The sequence below is a fragment of the Centroberyx affinis genome, unplaced genomic scaffold, assembly GCF_046629955.1.
Source record: "Centroberyx affinis isolate AG114_WGS23_722 - 3 ecotype Tasmania unplaced genomic scaffold, CSIRO-AGI_Caff_v1 ptg003154l_1, whole genome shotgun sequence".
NCBI classification, from domain to species: Eukaryota; Metazoa; Chordata; class Actinopteri; order Beryciformes; family Berycidae; genus Centroberyx; species Centroberyx affinis.
Window position 1 is genome coordinate 280,886 of NW_027281210.1, and position 26,003 is coordinate 306,888.

Consider the following 26,003-nt stretch of genomic DNA (forward strand, 5'->3'; position numbering starts at 1 on the left):
CCACCAAACCCGAGCTCCAGAGTCATATTTAGTAGTGGAAAGCTGGGGTGAACGGTATTTTCCATAAGTATTTTTCAGTTGAACAGTAAAACGAACAGTATTTTCTACTATTTACCAGCTGAAAGCTGAGGTGAACAGTGTTTTCAAATAGGAAGCTTGTATCGACCGTCTTTCTCATATGACATGAATGCAGCATAAATGCCAATCTGCCAGGGGTGGGCCTGTCCCTGTCATGTGACGTCAGCGCATCAGTCCTTGTGCTCTCGAGCCCATTCATGCCTGCCTCAGTCAGCGCCGCGCGCTTCACCCTCTCCACACCTCACCCTTAACCTGAAGCAGCTTTTTAACTGAATAAAACGATAAGCTCCGATAAACTACTGGACTTTGTAACTAAACCTGCACTGGAAATCACGGAAATACTCATCTACACTACGGGGAACAAGTTAGAAAATAGGTGAGAACTGAACTATTTGGAAACCGATGCGTTTCTGCCGTTGTAGCCTTGGCACGCGCCTTTCTCTTGTACGGAGAGACCTTAACGCCAAACTGTATTTAAAATACCTGGCGGTGTGATGTTTCCTTGTTTATCGACAAACGGACATACCTGGTAGTACCTGTTTGAAATCGTTAGGAGCCACTCTTCATTTCGGCATAGATCCAGTACACCAGGCAACACTTACTGCAGTAAAATCTCAACTTTTACAAGTGGTTCGCCTGTTGTTCCCACCACCTTCTTCCATCAAAATGCAGCGCGGAGGGCGGTAGGGAGAAGTGTCAACCAATTCTAAAAGTTTAAATTTTATTGAAATGAAGTGCTGCATAGTCGACCACTTGTATGCCGACTTTACCAGAAGACGCTAACGATGTCTTAAATTAGTTAAATCATGTTCGACCACATATATTCTTTTGCCAATAAGCAAGGAAACATTAAAGTGTCCAATTTTTGAATGGACGTTTGTATTAATTCTCTCCATACAAGAGAGAACGGCATGTATCGGGGCTACGACAGCTACTACTTTTCATTCATCCTGAATTTCCTATAAAAGTTATATCTCTTTTTACAGGAACATCCTGCGTTCTGGGAACAAAACCAACAAGACAATCTCTCTTTTTTTGGCGTTTTGGATTGAAACTAACCACAAGCTCCAACGAACGCAACCAGTCGCACATAGACCTGGACTTGGACACATCTTTGGGAACTCCGTGTTGTATTTTGGGGCACAAATTCACAGTTAGTGTCTTTTTTTGATCGATTTGGAGCCCAAAACCTCCACAAGACATCAGCGAAACATTGGAGAATATGAGTAAAAGTCCAGTGGACACGTTGTGTATTGGACAGAAAGTTGACTGTCACTGTAGGTGAGTCAGTAAGGTGATCATTACGCACCCTGTTAAAGCAGACACACACACACACACACACACACACACACACACACACACACACACACACACACACACACACACACACACACACACACACACACACACACAGTCATACACGTGGAACAGATGTGTAATGTTATAGGCTAATAGTTATTTTTCATAATTTGCATTCAATTGTATTTAGATGCTTTGCCAATATTGTTCATCTGCCATTCAAGCAGATTGAATTGAACTGGGAGAGAGGGACACACACACACATACACACATACGGGGATTCCACGTTTTTATGACTAGGCAACGGCTGCTTTTCCTCAGAAGACAGAGCAAAAAGGAGAAAGAGAAAAGCAGATAGATGCATAGATCGAGTGAAACATGAGAATCCACATGTAGACAAGCCACATTTCTGTGACTCATCACCACAGCTGGTAAATGTGAACAGAAAATTCAGTGTGAACAGTTGCTTACGTTTTTTTTTTTGTAAATTGAGCCTCTCAGCTGATATTTACACAGAAAGAGGAACAACTTTGAGTTTCAAAACTCATAGTGGAGCAGAGTTCAAACCTTGCTTTTTTATGCTGATAAATTCAAATTGTTCCTGTTTATGAAAATGACATTTTCAGCATTTTTCAGGGTATCTGAAGGTCCATAAAAAGTTTGAAAAAGTCTGACATAGTCTGACAAGCCAGGGTTTGTACAATATGCCAGATATCTTAGTTTTTACTGCATCTGCTTACATAAACATCACACCATCATGTCCCTAAACTGTTCATTTCGTAGTATCTTTTTTTCTTATCCTGCACATTTAAAGTCAGAACTTTCATTGGCTATATTCAGTCAGAAATAGACTAGCTTTTTTCTTTATTTTTTTATTTAAATTGATTATTAATTTGAGTTCCAGGGGCCATTAAAAAGGTCTTAAAATGTTTTACTTAGTTTTTCTGAAACCTTTTTTTGTCAGAGTTATGTTTTCAGTAAACTTGGTTTTAGATGACACAGACAACATCCACGCCACCATAGATGTGACAGTCAAATCAGATTAAAGGGGAATGCCGCTCATTCTCAATACTGAGAGTGTCATTTCTCTACCCTTCAGGCAGTGCTGTGATCATAGGCAAAACGTTTGAATCCGTTCCAGTGATGGAGTTGCCAGGCCCAGCTGGGTCAGGTCACAGCTTACGTACCTTGGATGCTAATTTGGTACGCCCCCTTTTCAGTAATGTAAAGGAACGTAAGCTGCTCTTGTTGCCTGACCCAGCTGTTCCTGGCCTTTTTTTTTTTTAGAGAAAGCCATATTGTACTATTAAAAATGGGCAGCATTCCCCTTTAAGCTGTTGATTTGAACTTTTTTCTCATCTTCTTCTTTCTTATTTCACAGTTGTTCTGTACTCTCTTTTCTTTTCTTTCATTGTTTAACCAGGATGGATGCAGACAGCGGCTCAAGGACATTCATTTAAGCTACATCGTTGAATTATCGGTTTTTTTTGGGAAGCAGAGGGACACAATTTCTACTTAAATCCTCTTTTTTTTGGAACCGCGATGGACCCTGATGACGACCCGTGCCACCACAAGCTCCACATCGACTCCCGGAAGAGCCCGGTGATCAGCGCCGTCATGTTCGCGGCGGGCGTCTTCGGCAACGTCGCCGCCCTGCTGGTCCTGGAAATCCGCCGGCGCAGAGAGACGAGCCGCGGCAGCCAGCGGCGGTGCACGCTCTTCCACCTCCTCATCACGTCGCTGGTGGTCACGGACCTGGCCGGGACGTGCCTGATCAGCCCGCTGGTCCAGGTGTCCTATTCGCTCAACACGACCCTGGTGGGGATGTCGGACACCCGTGTGGTGTGCCAGTACTTCGGCGTCAGCATGACCTTCTTCAGCCTGGCCACCATGTCGCTCCTCTTCACCATGGCGTTGGAGAGGTGCCTCGCCATCGGGCACCCCTACCTGTACAGCCGCCACGTCACCAAAAAATGTGGCTACGTCGCCATCCCCTTCGTGTTTTCGCTCTGCACGCTGTTCTGCCTCCTCCCGTTCGCGGGCTTCGGCGACTATGTGCAGTACTGCCCCGGGACGTGGTGCTTCATCGACATGAACCCCGAGAGCAAGATGGACCGGGTGTACGCCAACCTGTACGCCACCGTCATGCTGGTGCTGGTGCTGGCTATCGTGGCGTGCAACGGCTTCGTGGTGTACCACCTGGTCAGGATGTACCAGCGGCGGAGGAGGAACGGCGGCTCGGTGACGCTGTCCACGAGGTCCAAGAAGGACCGCCGGGCCATGTCCATGGCCAAGGAGGTGGAGCATCTCATCCTGCTGGTCTTCATGACCGTCATCTTCATCATCTGCACGCTGCCGCTAGTGGTAAGATAGTAGTGGAACCAAAACATGTAGACCAGGGTTTGGGTCAATTCATGAATGAACTCATCAATTCCAATTCAACTGAGGAGTTGGACTAGCCTGATATTCAGACTGAATGGCCATTTCGTTTCCACACATTGCTTCCATGTTAGTCATTTTCTGTGCGGGGGGTGTTGATTTTCCCCGAACCAATCACTAGTGACTTGATGTATCTGAACCAATCACTAGTGACTTGACGTATCTGAACCAATCACTAGGGACTGACGTATCCGGCCGCTCTGACGTTATTTTCAGTTACACTGATGCTGGGTGTATTTACTAACTTTACCAAGAATGTCGGTCGTTTTTGACAAAAATATTGTGTTTGCAAAGACAATATGTTGGTTAAGGAATGATTTCAACAAATATTATTCTGCCGAAACGCCAATGAAAAACCGTTACACGAACGTTTCAAACTTTAGTCCCGCTCACAAAGGCGCTGATTGGCCCGATCGTTTTTCCGATCGAGAAATCGCCGTTGAATAGAGCGACACCAGACCCTGAATCGAGTGGGCGGGTCGCGATTCAGGAGTCTGGAACCAGGCTAGAGTTGGACTGGAAATTTGAAAAAACCTAGAGGAAACAGAATTGGAATTCTTACCACATATCTGAGATTACACATAGTGTTATATGAACCTTTCAGGTGGTATTTGATGCAGAACATGTAATCGCAATACAGACATTATGATTGAAAGTGTTTGATTTGATTCATAATGTTTGATAATGTTTAGCGAGTCAAGTCAATCTCTCTAAGAAGTTGAATTCAATCCACTATCCAATTCTGTTTCCTTAGATCTGGGTGCAATTCCAACTCCAGGAACTGAATTGGAATTTACCATGCATTCTCAGTTCAATTCATGAATTGCTCCAACCCTGGTGTAAACACACACACACTCACTTCTCACTGCTGTCATTGACTCTCTTTCAAGCAAACGCACACGGACACACAGTCATTATGCAAGTACGGGTGACATCCAGATAACCATTGACTGTCAGCAGCGGCTGACCTTGCTGAATCACTTTTGCCAGGACTAATTTACTTCCATAGGGCTAATTGAGTACAGTAGCAGTTAATTGGATTAGTTAGGGTTAATTAGCCCAATTGATCACTGGGTCAATAGAGTCACAGCTCAGATTGATTCCCAGGTGGCAGGGTGCCGTCACTGCCGTGAGTGATGTGGTGCTGTGGGACTGGAGTTTGACGTAACAGTGATGCACTGGTTCACTAGGTTTCCTCCATCCTCTGTATATGAGCAGCCAGTTGCTCAGGGAGCCTGCCAAGTTGGGTTCCACCGATATGAGTTTTTGAAGATTGTTTTGGAGTGGAGCTGTCGGTAGCAGATATTTTGCGCAGATATTTCGTATTTCATCATTTTCATGCCATAAAAAAATCCCCAAATCACAAGTATTCAGTGTGTTCCCCTGGAGATGTTATTCTTGTCAGGGTGGAAAAGACAGAAACAGCATTTAGACCATGGGACATTAAACCTAACAATAAAGCATATTCGTACATGCGTGGAATTCGATCAAAATGTTGCATTACAATCAATTCAAGCTTCATATAGACAACCAGTATAGTATTGATCAATTGTACAATAAATTTGTAATCATTCAAACTGCATCATATCCATTATACTGGAAGTTGATGACATTGACTGGCCCAATTTTTAGTAAGAGGCCAATATCACCTAACTCCCCATTTGTATTTGCTACAACACTATTCTGATACAACACTATTCCCTTTTCAGAACATCTATTTTTAAGTTCCCCTACATTGAAAGGAAGTTGATAACAATATGATTGACAGTAATACTGAACGTACTTCATTCGGGCCTGGAAACAAATGCCAGCCAGCCATACAAATTAAGCTGATAAATCTTATCAAAAATACACCAAAATGTCAGTTGGAGCGTATACAATAAAGGTTATTCAAGCTGGTGTGTATCTGTAGAACTGTGCATGTGCACACTTGTGGCATTTTGGGGAAATGTAACTATTCATGAATAATACAATAGACTGTGGGTTGTTCCATTGCCAAGTTGTAGACAGGAAATATCGGCACCATTCACCGCAGGTCTGAGTGGACTGGTCATGTTTTATACCACAGGTAAATATAGATGTGACAGGGCCAGACTGTAACTGAACAATGGTCCCAGCATAGTAGTGAAGTGAGAACGTCATTTATTTTTCTTGTTTTTCTTTTTATATTGTATATTAAAAAGAGAAAGAAAAAAGGGACAGGCTAAAAGAGGTAAAATCCAAAACAAAGGAACAGACAGGAAAGATAGATGGCTGGAAAAATGTCTCAAATGTCTTAAAAAGTCTCATTTTAAAACATAAAAAACAGTTGAAGTTGAATGGAAGGATGGAGGAAAGGACAGAAGGAAGTGTGGAGACTAAAGGAACTGACTGATAAAGGGAGACTAGTTGAAAAGAGGAGGGAAAGATGGGAAGAAGAGCTTGATTTTAAAACAGCCGAAACATTAAAATTTGAGGGAGGGAGGGAAGAAGAACATGGATGAGGATATGGATGGTTTGATAATGACTGGAAAAAAGAATGATCCCTCTTTTAAACAGAAAAGGAGAAATTAGTAAACTTGAGAGAAGGATGGACGAAGAAAAGGAAGTTGACAATTTTTGTCATTTGCACACAGCCTGAGACAAGGTTTTATTTTGTTGTCACTAAAATATTTTCGCAAAAATTACAGGCATATAGTACTAATATTATGTAGAAAAGCAGTGATTGGCAACCCAGTTCAGTTGAGATGTCTGAACATCAATAGTTTGATCTTAAAACTTGCAACGAGAGGGCCAAGATTTGATCTGTAATGTTAATGTTGGCAACTTGGGCTCGAATTTTCCCGAAGTTAGACTTAGGAATGAAAAAAACAGCTTTGACTGAGCAGTAATAGTGATTCTGGGAAGTGGATCTGAGAGTGATTTACCACACATGTGAAGCCTGTTACACTGCTCTACACAAAGTGGTAACATCTAAACCTCTGTAAATTTTGACATATTTCAATGAAAAATTACCTCTTTCTATGAAAAATATGTGTTAATTATTTTGGCCGGTGAAAATTGTAATTGGCAGGTAATTGTTTTTTTAGTTTACCAGCCCTTGGCGGTGAGCCAAAAAGTTGATTTGACAATGGCGACAGCTTTGCTCAATTTCTTTTCACAAGTTTATAGTCCTTTTTAGATAAAGTTAATGTTGGTCTAGATTAAATTGAGCATAGATGGATGGATGCATGGATATATATGGAGTCATTTTGAAGCACAAATTCAACCACAAATGACTCATCATCTATTTAGTTAGTTATTATACTGTTGAGAATCCTGGTTGTCCAAGTAAGCACTTTTGCTCTGAAGTTTTATCCTGGAAATCATATGGGAAATCAATACATTTCCTGTCAGAATAAGATGTTGTGGACTCAGTGGACTGCAGTGATGGGCCAAAGTTCCCATCTTGGACACTGTGTTTGAGCAACAGCCAGAAAACACAGCCACAGCCTTCAGCTGTGCAGCAATTGCCAAATTCTGCACCATATTTGATTTAATAGCAATGCACTACATCAGTTACAAAGTGCCCTTGCCATCACAGCGGAAATGAGCGCCATGTCGTCATAACGTTAAAACACAGCCTCTCAACCTCTGTCTGGTCAATGCAGCCAGTCCTGTCAACCAAGATAGACGAGATGGTATTTTTGAGATTTAAAACATTTAAGTCTTATTCTTACTAATAAAGGTAGGGTTACTTTTGCATTACTTATAGAATTTTGAACTCTTCCATCTGAACATCTTTATATACCCAGATCTGCATCATAGATTTCTGTATGTGATCATCTGGTTTTTCAAAGCCTGGGTGGGAATGCAGCGGTGGGTCACGGGAAGATTGAAGATTACGATAAAGCTTGCTGTGGTGTGTTGCCAAAGCCTTTCCAAGTTCCTGGAATGTAAAAGGCTGAATAAGATACTGCTTGTTAGTATGCCAGGGTCAGTTTTACTTGATTAACTGGCCACAAATCCAATTTTGGGTTAATCAGTTTAGATTTTAGTTTAGTTCAGTTTAGTGTGCTTTAGCTTTCAGTTTTTGGGATAAAACAGAAGTCAAGTGATTTAAAAAAAAAAGTGATAAAACAATCACAATATCATCAATTGAATTTAGAAAACTTTTGTCTCCGCTACATATTATTGTGGGGAGGAAACTTCAGTTTGCTTGGCCAGGGCCTAAAACCTAGTGCTCGCCAAACACATCAGTGGACAACATCCAACACTTCCACAGGGTATTGACCAAGCAGACATCGGTACTGAGCAGTGTAATGTCCTCCACTGTGTACGGGTTATGCTCTACTGTAGGCAGGTGTGTAGTCAATATAAAGTACGCTGGCATCAACTTTCTACATTGGCTTTCTTCACTGCCTCATCAGGAGGGTGAATGATGACTAGGTAGATCACTGGATGACTCAGGTACGGCAGGGTTAGACAAGGACAGAGAGAGAGAGAGAGAGGAGGAGGAGGAGATTGAGAGAGAAAGCAAGGGAAATGGAGAGAGAAAGGCAAATAGAGGTAGAGTTAGAGAGAGATTAAAATGGTCCTCAATCTAGGTAAGCATAGATCGTCTCTCCACAGGCCCTTAAAAGTCTGAAAATGTCTTCAACTATTTAAATTTAGGGTAAAATGTCTTAACTACAGTTATTAGCGGTCTGTTTTTTTCACCATGTAATGACAGGCTTTCAGTTTCATTTTGATGCAACTAGAAAATAAGATACAGATTATTTGTCATTCACATAAAGCAGAAATGTTGATTTTATTTAGTTGTAGTACATGAATTGTTTATCCAGTTGGCCACATTGGCCACACACGTTTGTATGTTCATGCCAAGATTAATACAGGTGGAACATCATGTCCCTAAACAATTAATTTCCTGTTGCCCCTGTTCTTATATTGCTCAGTTATAGTTTCATAATGTTATTGGCTATGTTCAGTGGGAAATAGGCTGGTTTTGCCAGATTTTTTTTCGTAGCATTAAAAAGGTCGTAAAAAGTATTACATTCGGCAGTTACCCTTTTTCCATTCCTCTTTTCTCTTACCAATTGATTACATGTCAACAGACAGGTAGTTTCATTCATTTGGCTGGGCTTGTGTCTCTCTATGTCTGTCTGTCGCTCAGTCAAGTCAGTCAGTCTTACTCTCTGTCAGACTTCCAGTAATAATCACTACACATTTCACCCTGCAGACAGAAGTCATTGTGATGACAGTAATTTCAGCCTTCCATGATAAATGCTTCTTTTAATGGGAATAATGTGCTATCCTTACAATTCTATCTTTTTTTACCTGAGGTTGTCATATTCCTCTCATTTCCTCATGTTTCCACAGAATGGCCACATTAACCTACTGGCAGCCATTTCCATTTGTAGCCCTCCAGAGATGTGTAGAAACCTTTTACTATATATCATTGTAATCACACATTTAGTGATTATGCAGAGAGAGATTTGCTCCCATTTCAAGTGCAAATACACCCTAAGGTAGAATTTGCACATTTTATTCCTTTCTTGATGATAGAAAAATGCTCAATCTGCTCCACTGACAGTGACCATTTTACATTTTGCATGTTAGCTGATGCTCTTATCCAGAATGACTTCTAGTGCCTGAGCAGGCAGGGCTCCAGTGTCCTGTCCAATGACACTTTTATCAATGGAGACATTGGCTGTGGCGGGGATAAAACCATTGGCCTTTTGGCTGCAGGATGGTGTCTCTAAACACTTGGCCGTCTCAGAATAAGTAGTCTGAAAAGTTATACTTCCAAACTTGCAAACTACTGCAGTGCAGAGTTGAATGCTGGTGGCAGAAAACTGGTGCAGCTAATACTAGTTATTGACCCCTAAAAATTCCATTTACCGATCTTGTAACGGTCAAATCCGATTACCGATTGAAATTATGCTTTTTACCCAGACTTTCTACTAACAATGGCACATCATGTGAAAGTGTACAGCAAGCATAAACACACACATTTCAATCAGGCACCGTGTTTAACAAATTGTTCTTATGTCTGCCTGACATTGCTAGACTAACCATGAGGAAATAAATTATAGTTTTTATCCAAACAGAGTTATTACATCTTAATTTGTACTTGATGAAAAAGGTTTTCCTTGAGGCAGCATTAGGCTATTCTGTAACGTCTGCCCATTACAGAAGACTGTTTCTTATTATAGGCTATAAAATTCAAAACGCAATGTCAGACATGAATATATGCAAAACGTCAAATTAATGTACATCCAATGGCTTTCATGATCAGGCAGTTGAAACGTTGCTCGGCTGATAACTGATGACCTATTAAAAGTCTATCAGCCGATTCTGATTGGTGGCTAATTGATCGTGCATTTCCTATGTGGAAAACACTGTCTTTTCACTTGCAATTAAAGGGAAAAGTCAGTTACTCTTGTCATCTTGGTCAGTCTAGATGTTTGCTTTGTGGCAGTGAGCCTCTCCAGGCTACATATTCAAACATACACACTACTACTACATAATTCATACAGAGCTTTATATAAATACCAGTGGGCATCCGACTTGCAATGTGATACCACAGTCTAAGGTCAGGATATCACACACACACAGACACACACACGCCATGATCATATTACATTATTCTGCAGATATGAAGCTGTCTGTGGCCTGATTGTGTGTGTGTGTGTGTGTGTGTGTGTCCTAACTGTGCCCCCAGTCATCTATGATAGCATTCAAAATTAAAAGGACAGAGTGCAGCCTTTTGACACAGAGAGAAAGAGACATAGATGGAGAGATAGAGCCAGAAAGAAAGAAAGAAATTAAGCAAAACAAAGATTAAGAATATTGAGATTAAAAAGGGATGGAATTTGTACAATGGGCATTTTTGCCCAAGACGTTTTGATGGATTTCCCAGGAACGTACATAAATGCCAACCATAAAAACTTTCAATTCAAACAGAAAAACACAGAATGGCAGATAAAAGGATCATTGCTTCTGACTTCTACGACAAGCTCGAAGTCCTCTCATCTAAGACTCTAACTCCTGTCATCCTAAACGTATATTCACATTTTATTACTGAAGATAAAGCTCAAACTGAAACTCCGGCAGACTGCGGAGCATCGACTCCCTGCGGCCGCGTCGCATCAACACTTACACATGTTTCCTGTTGGGGCTGTGAGAAGAAAAGGGGGCGCGTAGTGAGAGTCGGATTTCACGGCTCGACCTTGCAAAACAGAAAAATCTGTCTTCTCACACAAACACGCACACCCACTCACACACAGCAGGGCCCATCGCTACTTACATTAATGATCTCATGTGGTTGCGTTTAGAAATAAATCATGATTAGCGTAGAGCTGTTCTGGTTTGGACTGATTGTACTAAAACAAATACACACACTGCACCTCATAGATCTTTCATTCCAAAGTTATTGAATGTCATAAGAGAGTTTACGTCGTTTGTAGTCTGTGATTGAGTTGTTACAGTGATATAACTTTTCCTGAATCACTTTGAGTTGCGTAACAAATGACCATTTCCCTTGGAGTAAAATCCCCCCACTGGTAGGAAACATCTGTAAAAGTGAATGCTACTGGTAATTTGCCCTTGAGCAAGGCTTAACTGCCATTTGCTGCAGTGGAGCTCCTCAGTAGAAGGCTGGTTGTACTGGGCAGCTCCCAGTGTGAATGTGTTTACGCAAAAGTCAAACTCTGACTGGAACTGACTGGTCTAGCTGTTTGTGTCTGCTGAACTCTCAAATCGCAAACCATCAGCACCACTCTGAATTCAGTCATAACAGTTGCTCGAAAAAAGAGTCAATTAGTCACCATGGCAGCGATTCAGTCACTGGATGTTTTTTCCATCAAGCAAAGGAAATGGGGATAACGAGTTCGGTGCAATGATATTGGTGTAACCACTGTTGTCTCAGGAAATTTGGCCTCAATTAGCTCTGAGCACTTACGGGAGTCAAAGCCGCATCATTTTAGGAGGAAAAAACAACCAAAGCTCTAATGGGAGAGAAAGATAAAGAGGCAGAGAGGGAGATGGAGAGAATGAGAAATTCACAGAGAAAGGTGGGTGGAAGGCAGAGATGGCGAGAGAAGCTGATAGGGAACGGAAAATTCAGAGAAGGCAAGAGAAAGGGCAAGAATAAGGGAAAGGGAGATGTGTGAAATATTGTATTGGTGAGTAGTTTTATTGTAGAAGGTCACTTTTTCCTTCATTTCAACTGGACATTGTTCCTCCCAGACCCCAGAGAGAGCAGTAGCAGCGATTTCTAAACCTGTGAAATAGTCATAGCTTCCATGGATTGTATTAAAGCCGCGGCTCTCAACCGTGAGCCGTCGAGGCCAGAGAGTCTGCAGGAGGAACTAATCAGTGAAATATCTAAGTATTTGGCTGGAATGAAACCCTGCAGTCTCTTGGCGGCGATGGCACATGGTAAAAACGCTGAATTAAAGGGTTGCTTCAGTCAAAATGCTTGAATACTTTGGAATGGAGTGGTTCCCAACCTTATCGGCCTGCGACCCCCAAGAACTAAGTCATGCCTATGTCATGATTCTCTGTTACAGGTGTAGATATACAGTATGGAGAACCCAGGTTGAGCACCACTAGTGTAATGTACATCCTGTGACATCTAATGAGAGCTTCATTTTATGATTTCTGCCTAAAAGTACATCAAGTGTGAGTTTTCTTCGGGAATGCAGGGCTTGTCTCTCTCTCTTGTTAAGTCAGAAAAACACCAGTAAAATCTAACTTCTGTACAAAGTGAACAGAAAATTCTGGGTAAAAATCATTTTTATTGCAAAAGAACGTGTTAATGGTTTTAGAATACTCTCTTGATCCCAGAGGGGGAAATGTTTTGGCGAGCCTCCTCCACTGAGAGGTCAAAGGTCAGTGTCAGGTCAGATGACAGTCTCTCTAATCAGTAAGACACCCAACTGCAAATTACCAGACACCCAAACCAGGAAGCGGTTCAAATTCATGTCAAAGGAAAAAATATTCCTCTCTGCATCATTTTGATATATTCCAGATCATGGAAAGGCTTTTTCACAATATATTAATGTTATTAGTGTATTAATATACTATGAAGACAGTGATAACCTCCATTTCTCTACATACAAGATAACCCTTGTTACAAGATTCTTTCACTGGTATAGATATCCTTGTATTTTTTTAGTGTGTCTCTGTGTGTGTGTGTGTGTGTGTGTGTGTGTGTGTGTGTAACCTAACTCAGTTGGATGTTGGCCTGGGAACCTCGGTTTGGATCTGTATCAACATTCAACATCTCCCTCGTGCTGCCTCATAAAACCACAACACACACACATAAACAGATGCACGCGCGTGCGCGCACACACACACACACACATACACTGATTTATGAAATGTTCTGCTGTCTGTCTTTGTCTCAACCATCTGTCTGAGAAGCAAACAAATTGATGCGGAGTGCAAATCAAACATCCTCTTTAAATTATATGCTTACTCTTCTCCGCAAACATCCTGTTTGTGAAAGTGTGTGTGTGCAGGGAACCTTTCAGACCGTACACACACCCGCAGTAATAGGTTTAGTGTGCGATTAACTACCAGGATGTTAGCCAGGATATCAGTCTGCCTATCTTTTCTGTGATGGGTGGTGTTAGCAGTGGGATTATACCAGTTGCTTGGTTGCTAATCTAACACACTCTCTCTTTCCCATGCTCCCTCCCTTCATTCCTCTCTATCACTCTTGCCCTCCGCTCTCCTGTCTGTCTATCTATCAGATCCGTGTGTACATCAACTCTATAGAGAAACGCAAGGAGTCTCACCGCCTGGACCTGATCGCCCTGCGCTTCATCTCCGTCAACTCTATCATCGACCCCTGGGTCTTCATCTTCCTGTCCCCCAGCGTGCTGCGCTTCTTCTGGGCCTCGGTGTGCCGAGCGCCCCTGGGAAGCTCCAGGGTTTCTGTGATTAAATCATCGCTGGCCAAAGAGCCTTGCCCCGGCCAAATAGAGCTGTGCCAACCAACGTTGGAGTACAGCGTGCCTTTATCGTCCCAGCCAAACCTAGTAACATAACATTATTTTATCGTTAAATGATATTGATATTTATTATCCTATGTAACATGGTTGACGCTGCATGACAGCCCCTTGGTGTAAACGCACTGAGAAGCACCGCTGCTCCGCCACTCCAGATGGATGATGAATTGATGGATTTCTTTTAAGATAAAGAACTGGATAAGACAGTGTGTTCAATTTAGCTGGTGAGCAGAGCGTTTGTGGTTCAAGTTAGGCCAAAGGACAATGCTGAATGCCAAGTGCCTGACACTGTCCAGAACCTGTCTCCCATGTGGAGGGCGTTTCCACTTCCATCTGGTGGGTGTTTCCCTCACTTGGTGGGCGTTTGCATTAGACAGTGGCCATTTCTATCTATTTGATGAGCACTGTCAGACAATTAGTGGGTGCTTTTAGCCACTTGATGAGTGTTTCCAGCCGATCAGTGGGTGCTTGCAGCCATTTGTATGCATTTTCATCATTTGGTGGCCATTTCCAGCACTTGGTGGGTGTTTCCACACCTCTTTGGTAGTTGTTTCTACCAAATTGATGAGTGTTTCCATCATTTGGTGCGTGATTCCATCCACCATAGCATCACAGCCAAGTTTATGCATATTAAATGCATACTGAGATTGTCATTATATTTGTAAAAGCTCAACATTTTGCTCCAGTTGCCACTTTTATTTTGTGTCAATCGGTGAAAAGAAAATGGCCTGCTGTGACACACAGTGAAAGGAGAGAGACTATATTCAGGTTCTGTTGATCTGGAGACCAATCGCTTGTGTTTCTGTCAGGCTATATTATAAGAAGACATAATATATACTGTTTGGTGGATGTTTTTTCAACCAGTTGGTGAAGGCTTTTATCCAAAGCGCCTTAATACACTATTAGTACCTATTGCTAGCTTGTGTGCACAGTGATATGAGCGCTACGCTGTACACATTGAGAAAAGACACATGTTCACTAGAGCCTCATGTTTCTTTGGAAGAAACTCTCTGAATGTCTACAAATGTATTTTGCCATGCTTGACTACATACAAACATATTTAAAAGTGAGCTTGAGTACACAGTGATGGTTTTGAACAGACTGGACTGTAGAGCTGGACATTAATAGCCAAACTTGACTGAATCTGGATGGAACAAACGGTTGTGCTTTTAGAGCCTGGACAGGAAAACCTCTTTCTAGGTGATGGGGATGCAGTGCAACTTGCTCAAGACATTGATCTCTCAACCTGGGTGGATTACAGCTCGTAGATTGAAGAATGGAAGAGTGACCTCCAGTCCAGCCCCCCAGCGACCTCAGACAAACAAATCAAAACAAGCCTTGCAGGCAAATCATTGCTTAAGTACCACATGATTCCTGCCAATTCTGCTGCTGCTCCACAAACACTTAAACTGGGCCTCGGACTGGTGGACAGAGTGAGATCACCTCTAGACATGGACTGTTTTCAGTTCAGAGATGCTTAGACCACCTTTACACCTGGCATTAACATGTGTCAAATTGTACTTATATAGAGCAAAAACACATAAAATTCGACCATATTAATGTTAAAGTGTGAGTGAAATGTCTCCAATCTACTTAAAGTAACTATAGAAACGTAAATAAACTAGTGTTCAGACCCAACAATGTAGCGCATACAAACCAAACTGGCATCATGCGGTTCAGATAGTAACATACTTGTCAAAAATGGATTGTCAGGATTCTGGTGGATGGGGAACAAGCGAGATGAGGCGTTTACTGTCAGTTTTAAAAGACAGAAATATTACCAGCTAAATCACATCTAGATATTTGGACACAAGACGCATGTTAATGCCAGAGGAGAGGAGGCCTTAGATACAGTATCAGAATGGGGTGTGACTCTCTCCTGTGAACACTTAGGTGATCATGGATCTTCATCATCAATCTCTGTCACACTCTCCCAACCTATCCTTCCAAGTGCTGAGGTGGAGGATTTTAAATAACAGTTATCCATCACCTCTGGGCTTCTTAACCCTTGACCTCAGCCTCTGGGCTGTTTTGGTGACCTTTCCTATCTCACCCTTACCACGTCCCCACTGGAAAGGTCAAAGGTCAAAGGGCAAGAAGTCTGGAGAGAGAAAACAATTCTGTAAAGTTCTGGAGATGATCAGCACTTTAGTCAGGGTGAGTGGGAGACAGAGACAGAATGAGATGGGCAAAGACAGAAAACAGTTCTCTATGGATGGTAATCACATTATTTTATTTATACATATGTATGATATTATGTAATAATGTTATTTTTTAAAAGATCTTGATGTGAGACTGCAGTTAACTCATACTTCAAAACTTGAAAACTTGTGCCTCTTATTTTATTGACACATAATGCAAAGTGTATGTTCTAGCATAATTTGGGTATAAGTGTAATGTTTTTGTTGTTTTCTCACTGTGCTTTCAGTTAAAAGGGAGAGTTATATGTTAAAGGCACTGATAGACAGCTTTTTAATTTAACAGGTATGGGTTGGGGCAAAGTTGACAAATCAACATAGGGAACAAAGTATCATGAACACTTAACAATAGCTCATCTACATTTGTCTTAAAATGAATGAAGTTTCATTCCAAAATGTCATTTCCAACATTTGAAAAAAGTGACGCCCTCTCGAACTAAATGAGTGATGACACAAAATGAGAGCAAATGATGGTATTTTTTTTAAAAAGTGATAGGTCAAGACAAAATAATAGGTTTTACAGACTGGATCCTCTATATGTTAGATTGAATGATCTTGAGAAAACAATTTCTTTCCAAAATGGATATGCTGTATAGTATTTTGGAAATGAATTCCTCAAATATAGCCAATATATTGACCATTAGTCGATATATCGTTATATATTGGCCAATTAGACTAATTAGACTATAGTTTTTGGACTATGTTGTAAAAAAAACTTTCAAAAAGATTGCTGGAAAAAAAAAAAAAGTCCAATCCCTTACGGGTGATACTGAAGTTCTCAGCTATCTGTTGCTAATTACAGAAAAGAAACATTGTAAAGGATGTAATCATCTGCATATTGGAAATATTATGCAGTGAACATCTGGGCAAGTTTTTGGACTGTAAGCCTCTGTTTAATCGAAAGTGTCTGGGTATTTTGTGTGTGTGTGTGTGTGTGTGTGTGTGTGTGTGTGTGTGTGAGAAAGCACTGGATGTATTGTATGGGTATTGTTGTCTGAGAACAAAGTTTATTGCCTTGGTCTGTTGTTGGTTGTGCGCTCAACACAACAATGTCCTCATCAATGTTTATGACAATGTGTTACTGCTTCCTGTGGATGTTAAGTGTGGTATTTGTGTGTGTGTGTGCATACGTGTGCAGGTGTGTGAATATATTTTTCTCACACATACAAGTTCCCACATACATGCTTGTATGTATGTGTGTTCATGTGCCTGCAGCACATATGAGTGTGCCTGTATGTGCATGCTTATGTGTCTGTCTGTGTGTGTGTGTGTGTGTCTCACAGACAGCACTGAAATGTAATGATGTCAAACCAGAATGCTACCTACCTGTCAATGTAACCTGGATGTGATGTACCCTGTAATTATAAAAAGTACTGTAGATGGAACTGAATGCACTGACTTTACAAGTGTGTGTGTGTGTGCACGCGCACGAGTGTGTGTGATTTATGGCTTGTGTAAATAAACATCTCATCCGCCAACTATTCTGTCAGACCTGCTTTGTAACCCTATTCCCCTAATACACACACACACACTATGGATTGGTTCCAGATGTGTATAATACAGTTGAAACTTTAACCTTCCAATTGAAGACAAGTATGTGTGTGTGTCTCTACATGTGTGGGCCTGTGCTTTGTTGAATAATTTACTCTCATCACTTTGGTATAAAGCATTTTACTGATGTCACCTTACAGGATTTCTGGGTGGTGAAGTCCTAAAATTTTACCTTTCACTGCCATTTGGGGCCGCCAACGCGCAAAATTGCCAAGTACAGCATTAAAATCCCGCTCTAAGTTCTGCAGTTTGGCGCCACCTGTGGCCACAAGTGGTAACTGTTAAGTGTCTTTTTTATTGCCTCCAATTTCCATGAATCCTTCCCCGTCGCTTTCGTGATGTCGATCTACTGAAACAGTTGGCGGAACTGTTGAGAAAATGCAAAAAAAACAACATTGTTTTAGTCTTCTTGTTTTTTTATTATCCACTATGTAACATTTTCATGAAAAAATCTAAGTAAAACGTAGCTAAAAAAGAGAAAATCCACCCATCAGCAATGCATGAGACTTCCTGGTTATGAGCCCATGTGGTCGGGAACGACTTCATGGCGGGAAATCTATTGATGTGTTTTACATATTCGGAAAACAAGGAAAATTATGCCGCAATCTCAGTAAGATAGCTATTTTGACATTTTGTCCGTGGCCACAGTATCATTACATGACAATAAATGTGTACTATGTGAGTGAAAAAACATAGTTCCAAGTTGTGGTTTTTGCCGTTTTCTTTCGTTTCTCCTACTGTTTTTGTAGATAGTCGACATCACTAACGCAATACCATTTGTGGCCACAGGCGCCGCCAAACTGCAAAATTTAGAGTGGGATTTAAAAGCTGCACAATTTTCACTCTTAAGTTTTGACTCATCACTTCATGTGGGTGGAGAAGTGTACATATTGACGCCAGAATTTCATTTGGGCAAATAGGGAGAATCTACAGCATCTTAATTAGCGGGGATGGCACACTCTCCTCTATTGCAGCCACACTGTGTGATTTAGGCTGATATGATGGATGCAGAAGTGTCCTCTCTCTATTTCCTCCTCCTCTTCTTCCATCCTTCCCTCCTCTCCTCTCCTCTCCTCTCCTCATAACATTAGCCAGTGAATGTGAGATAATCTAATTTGTTAAGAGTTATCGTTCATGATTGGAGACATTAAATGCCAACACCCGTCTAGATGCCCATCTCTCATCTCGCTCTCTCTCTCTCACTCTGCTCGGCAAATTAATTCTCTCCTTTCCTCTCCCCCGCTCTCTCTCTCAACATACATACATTAATCTCTCTCTCCGTCCCTCTTTCTCTCCATCCTTCCCTCCAACAATAATAAGCTAAGAGCCTCTGGCATCGTGCCCTGTGCCAACAGTCTATCAATGTGTGTGAATGTACGAACGGCTGCTATGTCTAGGTGTGTGTGTGTGTGTGTGTGTGTGTGAGCACCTGGTGAATAAAATAATACAATTGAATATGTTTAATATACACAAGTCATATAGCATCAAACACACACACTGAGTTTTAATGTCAAAGGAAATAGCAGGAAACAATAATAGAGGAGAAGGACAACACATACACACAAATGACTTTGGGAAGTAACCCCCCCACCCCCACCCCCCACACACACACACAGATTGCATTTGTCATAATGGATAATCATGAATGTAGATGATGATAGTAAGGCTATTTCAATTAAAAAGATTTGATAGGCAGAGCAATCCAAGAGGACATTGGAGAGTAATTGGATTACATTTAAGAGTTTCAATAATGCATCACATTATTACATTACATGTTGCACGCACACTCACTGTAGACACAGTGGTCTGGTTTTTCTTTTTATAATTCTATTATAGGATCTTTTCATCATAATCATAACACACAAAGTTACATTTGAGGCAAAACATATTTAAGTATTCCTCCCAAAGTTTTGCTGTGTATCTCTGGACTTGGAACTGAAAGTTAGCACATTACACACTTAAATTTAAATATTCCAGCAAGCTACTGTTTACAGTTTAATCACCAACAGTTTATCAGTATTCTATTTTGGATTTTTTTTCTTTTTAATGGGGTTAGATTAAATAAAACTTTAATGATTCCCATGGGGAAATTGGGCTGATGGAGCAGCACATTAAAGGATACCGCAAAGTAAAATAGAATAGAAATAAGAATAGAGCGCCATACATTCAGACAGGACGAAAGGCAAAACTTTGCATCGCTTTACTCACATGAGTAACTTGACATGAAAAATAAGCTGCAATACTGGCATGATGAAAGTGGGTTTGATGACATCACTTGACAAAACAGAAAGCAGCAGGCGGCAGCAGCATCTTTCTATAGTTCAGTCATTATGATCAGAGGTTTTGGTTGACATCTTTCTATAGTCCAGTCCTTATGATTAAAGGTTTTGGTTGACATCTTCCTATAGTCCAGTCCTTATGATTAAAGGTTTTGGTTGACATCTTCCTATAGTCCAGTCCTTATGATTAAAGGTTTTGGTTGACATCTTTCTATAGTCCAGTCATAGTCCAGTCCTATAGTCCCATTATGATTAGTATTTTTTTTTGACATCTTCATTGAGTTCTTACTGCTTCAGCACTATATTGTTTATTCTATCACGCTGCATTTGATTCCCTTTGCTCCAGGCTCAGCAGCAGCACCACCAATGTCTTCTTTGGGAATCTAATAACATTTCTAAACTTTTTGGTCCGATGTCATTGGTCAGTGTTACTGGTCACAAATACCCAGTGGACATTTTTTCCCACTGTAAATACTAGGTGGGGGTAGAAATGTACAGTCCTAGCTTAAGATTATTGACTTTTGCTTTAGGGCATCAGGCACAATTTCACCACAAGCAAACAAAAAATTTCCTCCATCTCACTCTCGCTTCCATTGACCCACCTAAATATTTTTCTTCTGTTGGAACATTGGGTTATGAAGATTATTTTTAGGGCGTTTCTGCCTCATTAGATAGCACATAACGTCCCACAGTGGAGTGAGACAGGATAAATTGGACATGAGTCGACACAAGCCAACAGGACGTTCCATCGGGTTACATATAACAGCACCAATCCCAACTTGCTAATACATTTTTCTCATTCATTTTTCCTCCCCGTAATAACCCATAATCCACTGTATTTCCTGTTTGCTGGCTCTCATTATGAAACAATTAATGTCCGACCGACCAACCACATCAGGAACAGATCTGCCGTAACCGAGTTTGTTCCACTTATGCAATTGATCAGTTGATGAACTAAGCCTGTCCGTCTGATTGGGTAATATCTTGTTTTTCTTGCGTTCTGATTGGCTCAGAGGAAGGAAGGCGGTGACGTGTGTGTGTGGGTTGATGAAGGGTGTGTGTGTGTGTGTGTGTTTCTGTGTTATGGTAGCGGAGTTGCGAAGGGCTGAAGTGTTCCTGACATCTTTAGTCTCTCTATCCTGGGTCTAAAGGTGTGTGTGTGTGTGTTTACCTGAAATCCCTATGGCATCAGAAAAAGCCTCCATTCCTGTCAACACATTGATATTGTTCTCATTCTTTCTTTCTTTTCTTTCTCTTTTATCGGAGAAACTCATCCTGTTTGATGTATTTCACAGCTGAATCCCCTCTGCTCTTTGCTTTTACTAAGGTACATTTTATGAGTTTTTCTGCTTTTATCTAAGAAAACTGATACTGGATGATGCATTTTGGGGTCGGCTTCCTCATAAACGTCAACTCAGCAGGCATTACTAAGTTTGGTGTTGCAGAGAAAGAGACTTTTATTACATAAAGAATCACATAAGAACAGTACGGCACTTGAAAGGAAGGAATTTTATCTTGAATCTTGTTAGTTCAGGCCAGTAATTGCTTTTAATTCACTTGTTCCTTGGTAATGTAGCTTGTTTCAAGACATTTACTTAAACTGAGTGACGTTTTCTTCAGTCCAGTTTCAGTTCATTTCTCGCACCAATGCAATCTGATTTTTATCTCTATCCGCAGCCCTGCTTAAACTACTGAAATTACTACTGATGTTTTCATTAATGACTACCTCAATAATGTAATCCACTGGATCATTCTAACTAATTTCATCTCCTTACTTTAAGATACTTTTCAATTAAATGCCTTACAAAAATAGAATCCACATTGTCTACAAATATAAATATCATTTTTATAATCAGATTATTTTAATCTTATTGTAATCATAAATTTACAAGCAAACGATACATATTGGTTTCAAAGAGAAATATACAAAAAAATGTTAGGATAAGGATAAATGTAAAATTTGAATTTACTTACTTTAAAATGTGACTGTTTCACTTTTAAAGAATAGAAACTGAATGTGTCTTTCTCTACTAAACATAAGCAAGTTTGGACTAAATTTAAGTTTGGATGGTTTAAGTTTGGATTTAAAAATAATTGGTATTAATCAGGTACATAGTTCAGGAGTTTCAGAGATCTGCTGTTGTGACCGTTTCAACACTTGTTTTTTTTTTGTTTGTTCATAACAAGAAACATTGTTCATCACCTCGAACTTAAGCGACAAACTGATCTGATTTCCAGATAACAGAATGGCAGGAGGTTAACCACTCGTGGTACTGTGACGACATAAAAGCCTCACACACACACACACACACACACACACACACACACACACACACACACACACAGTCTGTTGATGCATAACATTTTCCATCTGCCCATAAACTTGATTTCTATCTTTTCACCTATCAACTGATACTTGTGGCTTGTGACTTTGAATATATTCCTTTCTATAACATTCTTTATTTCATCAGCAGGTTGAACTGATGCATTTTCCGCCCTCTTTCACTGATAAACCTTTTCCGTCTTCCTACAACCGACTTATCACAAAGGTGCGTTTAAGAAATTCTTTTAAAGTCTGGAGAAGAGGTTAGCTAAATAAAGCTGCTGACCAAAAAACACAGAGCAAACGCATGACTTATCTCAAACATATGCTGAAAATATTATTTTCTGCCAAAGATTGAGCTGCTAAAGGAAAAGATGAAAGAAGCACAGCATTCATTCTCAATGACAGTTCTCACTGTCCTCATGTGAAAAAATGAAACTTTGTAAAGTAAAAGGTATGAGTAAATATTTTTTTTAAAGTAGTCAAGTGAAAGAGCCTTCTTTGATGGAACTCAAAAAATAGTCTTGCAATAAAAAACCCTATTCAAATATAGAAACATTAATTAATCCATTAATTAATCCATACATTTTTAAGATTTTTTGTAGTTCTGCTAAAGACTGGGCTGCTAGCTACATGAATAAAACTTCACACTCTTTTCATTACAGTATTAAATCAACTCCATTACTCCCCAACCCAGACACAATAATGAAAAGTGTTAGATGTACTGTTTTAAATCAGTGTAGGTTTCAGTGCATGGAGCAATTATCTGGAGGTGACGGTAGGCCAAAGGTTAGAGAAGCTACTAGTGAGCAGGTCACCGGTTCACTTCTCTGGACTGAGAATGTATAGCTGGAGGGCAGTGAACAAGTAAGAACAAGAGGCAGAGCTGCGCACTGGACGATGATGCAAGACTGATTTGACTGGGAAGCTCCCAGATTTGACTTCTCATGGACTTCTACTCAGTTCCAGACGCCATAGAAAACAACTGGAGACTTCTAATTTGGTCGGTAAAGGTAATCCATCGCTGTGAATGAGAGGCTGCCAGTTGCATTTTGCAAAGTTGCATCAGAACGCTAATATCAGGCTATAAACTGCTACATTTTGAAAGAAGTTCCAGTCATCGTTTTATATTAATATGCGCATTCAGGAACGCTGTGAGAGCAGAGCTGAGACAGCAGGGGGCGTCTTACTTCTGCTTTCTGCTTGTAAACAAGAAGAGGCAAGATACTCGGAGCCATTTCCGTCATTTGATTTTTCCTCTCCAAAGTAAATCTTTCAACCGATAGCTAACGTTCTCTGCGGTTATGTTAGGATTCACCTTCTGTCAGTCACAGCTACGTCAAGCCAACGTGCAAAACAAAGCAAGACACTTCCGCTAACTATAGTCCGCAAAATAAAATAGAAATTAAAGCTAGATTTTATACAATTGCAGCTTTAATTTGCTGGGATCTTCTTTACTGGGATTTATTCTTATTCAACTTGTACGCAATTCTTGGTCAATTAGTGTCTACAACAGCCTGGCTAAATAAGGGTTATGTAAACTTTTAGTTTCAATCATCCAAAGCATCACCGGATAACATGCAGTATTAATTTTCATCAGTGTATTCTCCTTCATGAATGTCCTTCTTTCTCTGATCTACTGTTTCAATTATTATTTAATTGCTTTATCTAAAATTTGTTCAAGATGTTTTGCATAGTTCCATCATAAACTGTCCAAGATGGCATTTACACTGGAACTAATATTGAACCCCTTGTGGCAAAGAAAGATCTTATAATGATAATATAACAACAAAAGTTTTCTATACAGCTATGAGAAGGTCAGGTCTGTACCTAAAAGGGTTAAAATTCTAATCTTTTGTGGCTCTGCTGTTCCAACCCCTGACCTTTTATCTTCATCTTCCTCTTCCTCACTTGAATGAGGGAACATTCCTCTGGTAATTGTTTTCTAAACCACTTCATTTGGAAAGTCCATTCAGGCACATCGTAAAGACATGTGAAACCACAAACTAGAAGACTGAGTCAAAGTTATTTGTAATTGTGAAACATATTGGTCCTTATTCCTCAGATTCATCAGAAGATTAATCTGTCTGCTCGGAAACGTGTATGCTCATTTCGCAGAACTAGGCTATATATCTCTGTTGTGCATGGAAAACTATTGGAATTACAGTACAGATTAGTCTTGAACACGCATCGGCTCTTTATGGAGGCATGGAGACACCAAACACGCATCATTTTGGGTGCGTCATATAGAAATAGTCAGTTGTTTGCACACAGTGGTCAATCAACGGCTGCGTCTGATTTATCAATCTACGATGTAATCTGCAGTCATTTTGGTGGGGCGAGAAACTTTCATGAATCACATGTGGTGAGTGTCTTAGGATCATATCCATGGTAGATTCTGCACTCTTTTCCACGATAGCTTGATGAATGAGGTCCTCTGTCTTAAAGAGATTGTGACAATTCGAATTTTAGCCTTTTATTTTTCTATACCTATATAAACTGTGGGGGGAAGTTCTATCGGCTTCATTCAACTGAAAAAGGGCATTTTCGCATTGTTTGTTCAGGGGTTCATTAGAGGAGCTGGAGGACAAATGAAGCAACTTTCCTCTCACATTGCGATGAGAGACTGGAGAAGAAAAATAACCACGGGAGGGAAGAGCACCAATGTCCTACTCTCTAGAAGTGGACTACTGATACTTTGCTGAAACTTTACTTGAGTAGAAGGGAAATGAATGGTATAAAAATCTACTGAAGTGAAAAGTTACTCAGTTTTCAAATGTACAACTGAGTTACTTTGAAAATAACAGACATTAGCTCTAGAGTTCAATATGTGATATTGCACGTTATTACAGACTATACTGAGCTTTCTAAAACTAAGATAATGAAATTCATGTTAACACAATTGAATTGTGTTACAAATGAAAAAGCGCATCCCATTATTTATTATTAAGTAACTAATTAATTATTCAACAGCTGTGTTTCTTTTCTAATTAGCTATCCAACTAGCTAGCAAGGCAACGAAGCAACTAATCAACAACAAGGCTAACACAAAGCAATACTGTAGCTGGATGGAAGGCTTTTTGGCTAGTGCTAACTAAGCTACTATAATGGATACATTTCAGCATTTCATGTTAGTTAACGCAGTGTTTCCAAAAAGTACTCAAAAAACATTTAGGTTACTCAATTACAGTAATGTAACATACTTCCACCCTTGAATATAACAGACTAGAATACAAAATGCCACTAAAAGGCCATGATACTGAGGGAATTTTGTACTCCCTAACCCTGAGAGCTAAGCTTCTACACTGCTGTGGGAGGTTTCATTGAACCTGGTAGTACCACAATTAAAAGATATAGAGCATTCACTCAAATTGGGGAAACCTGATATGTTTCTTTTTTTTATTACCTCCATTTCTCTAGGGAGGGGTTTTTACTGAGCACACAGGCTGGAGTAACAGTGAAAAGAACATGTAAGGAATAGAGAAAGAAATGTCAACATCTGACATGGAGTGAAATCAGTCCTCAAATATGGTTCAAGGTTGTGCTGAAACCTCACTGGACTACAGGGAATGGAGAGGTGATATACGAGACTTTAGTGATCCAGATGGGGATTCAGTGACTTGTTCAAGGACATTTCAGCAGGTTGGATGTTTGCCGACATGGGTCTTGAACCCGGGTCCTTCAGTCTATAACATTGAGCCACCCTGATTTCTGGGTATGACTTTGGAGGAGAATGGATAGGTCATGAGATTGAAACATGAGACTTTCATCATGAGCTTCAACACAAGCTCCACTGGAGTGACTGGGGATTAGGATCAGCTCAGTGGGATTTGGCCCGCTCTGAAAAAGTGAAATGGAG

At 40.4% G+C, this 26,003-nt stretch overlaps 1 protein-coding gene across 1 annotated transcript; it reads left to right on the top strand.

The window, feature by feature from the left end:
- The first annotated feature begins 318 nt into the window (after positions 1-318).
- Positions 319-17,450, top strand: ptger2a (prostaglandin E receptor 2a (subtype EP2)). Its single transcript, XM_071537946.1, has 4 exons — positions 319-454; positions 1,065-1,359; positions 2,801-3,741; positions 13,536-17,450. The coding sequence occupies exons 3-4, from the start codon at positions 2,920-2,922 to the stop codon at positions 13,830-13,832; spliced, it is 1,119 nt and encodes a 372-aa protein (XP_071394047.1). The 5' UTR covers positions 319-454; positions 1,065-1,359; positions 2,801-2,919; the 3' UTR covers positions 13,833-17,450.
- The last annotated feature ends 8,553 nt before the right edge of the window (positions 17,451-26,003 follow it).

Bases quoted from the DNA above. Each gene is read 5' to 3' on its own strand.
- ptger2a (XM_071537946.1), top strand. From the start codon at position 2,920: ATGGACCCTGATGACGACCCGTGCCACCACAAGCTCCACATCGACTCC. The intron at 3,742-13,535 runs GTAAGATAGTAG...TCTATCTATCAG, and splicing joins TCTGCACGCTGCCGCTAGTG to ATCCGTGTGTACATCAACTC.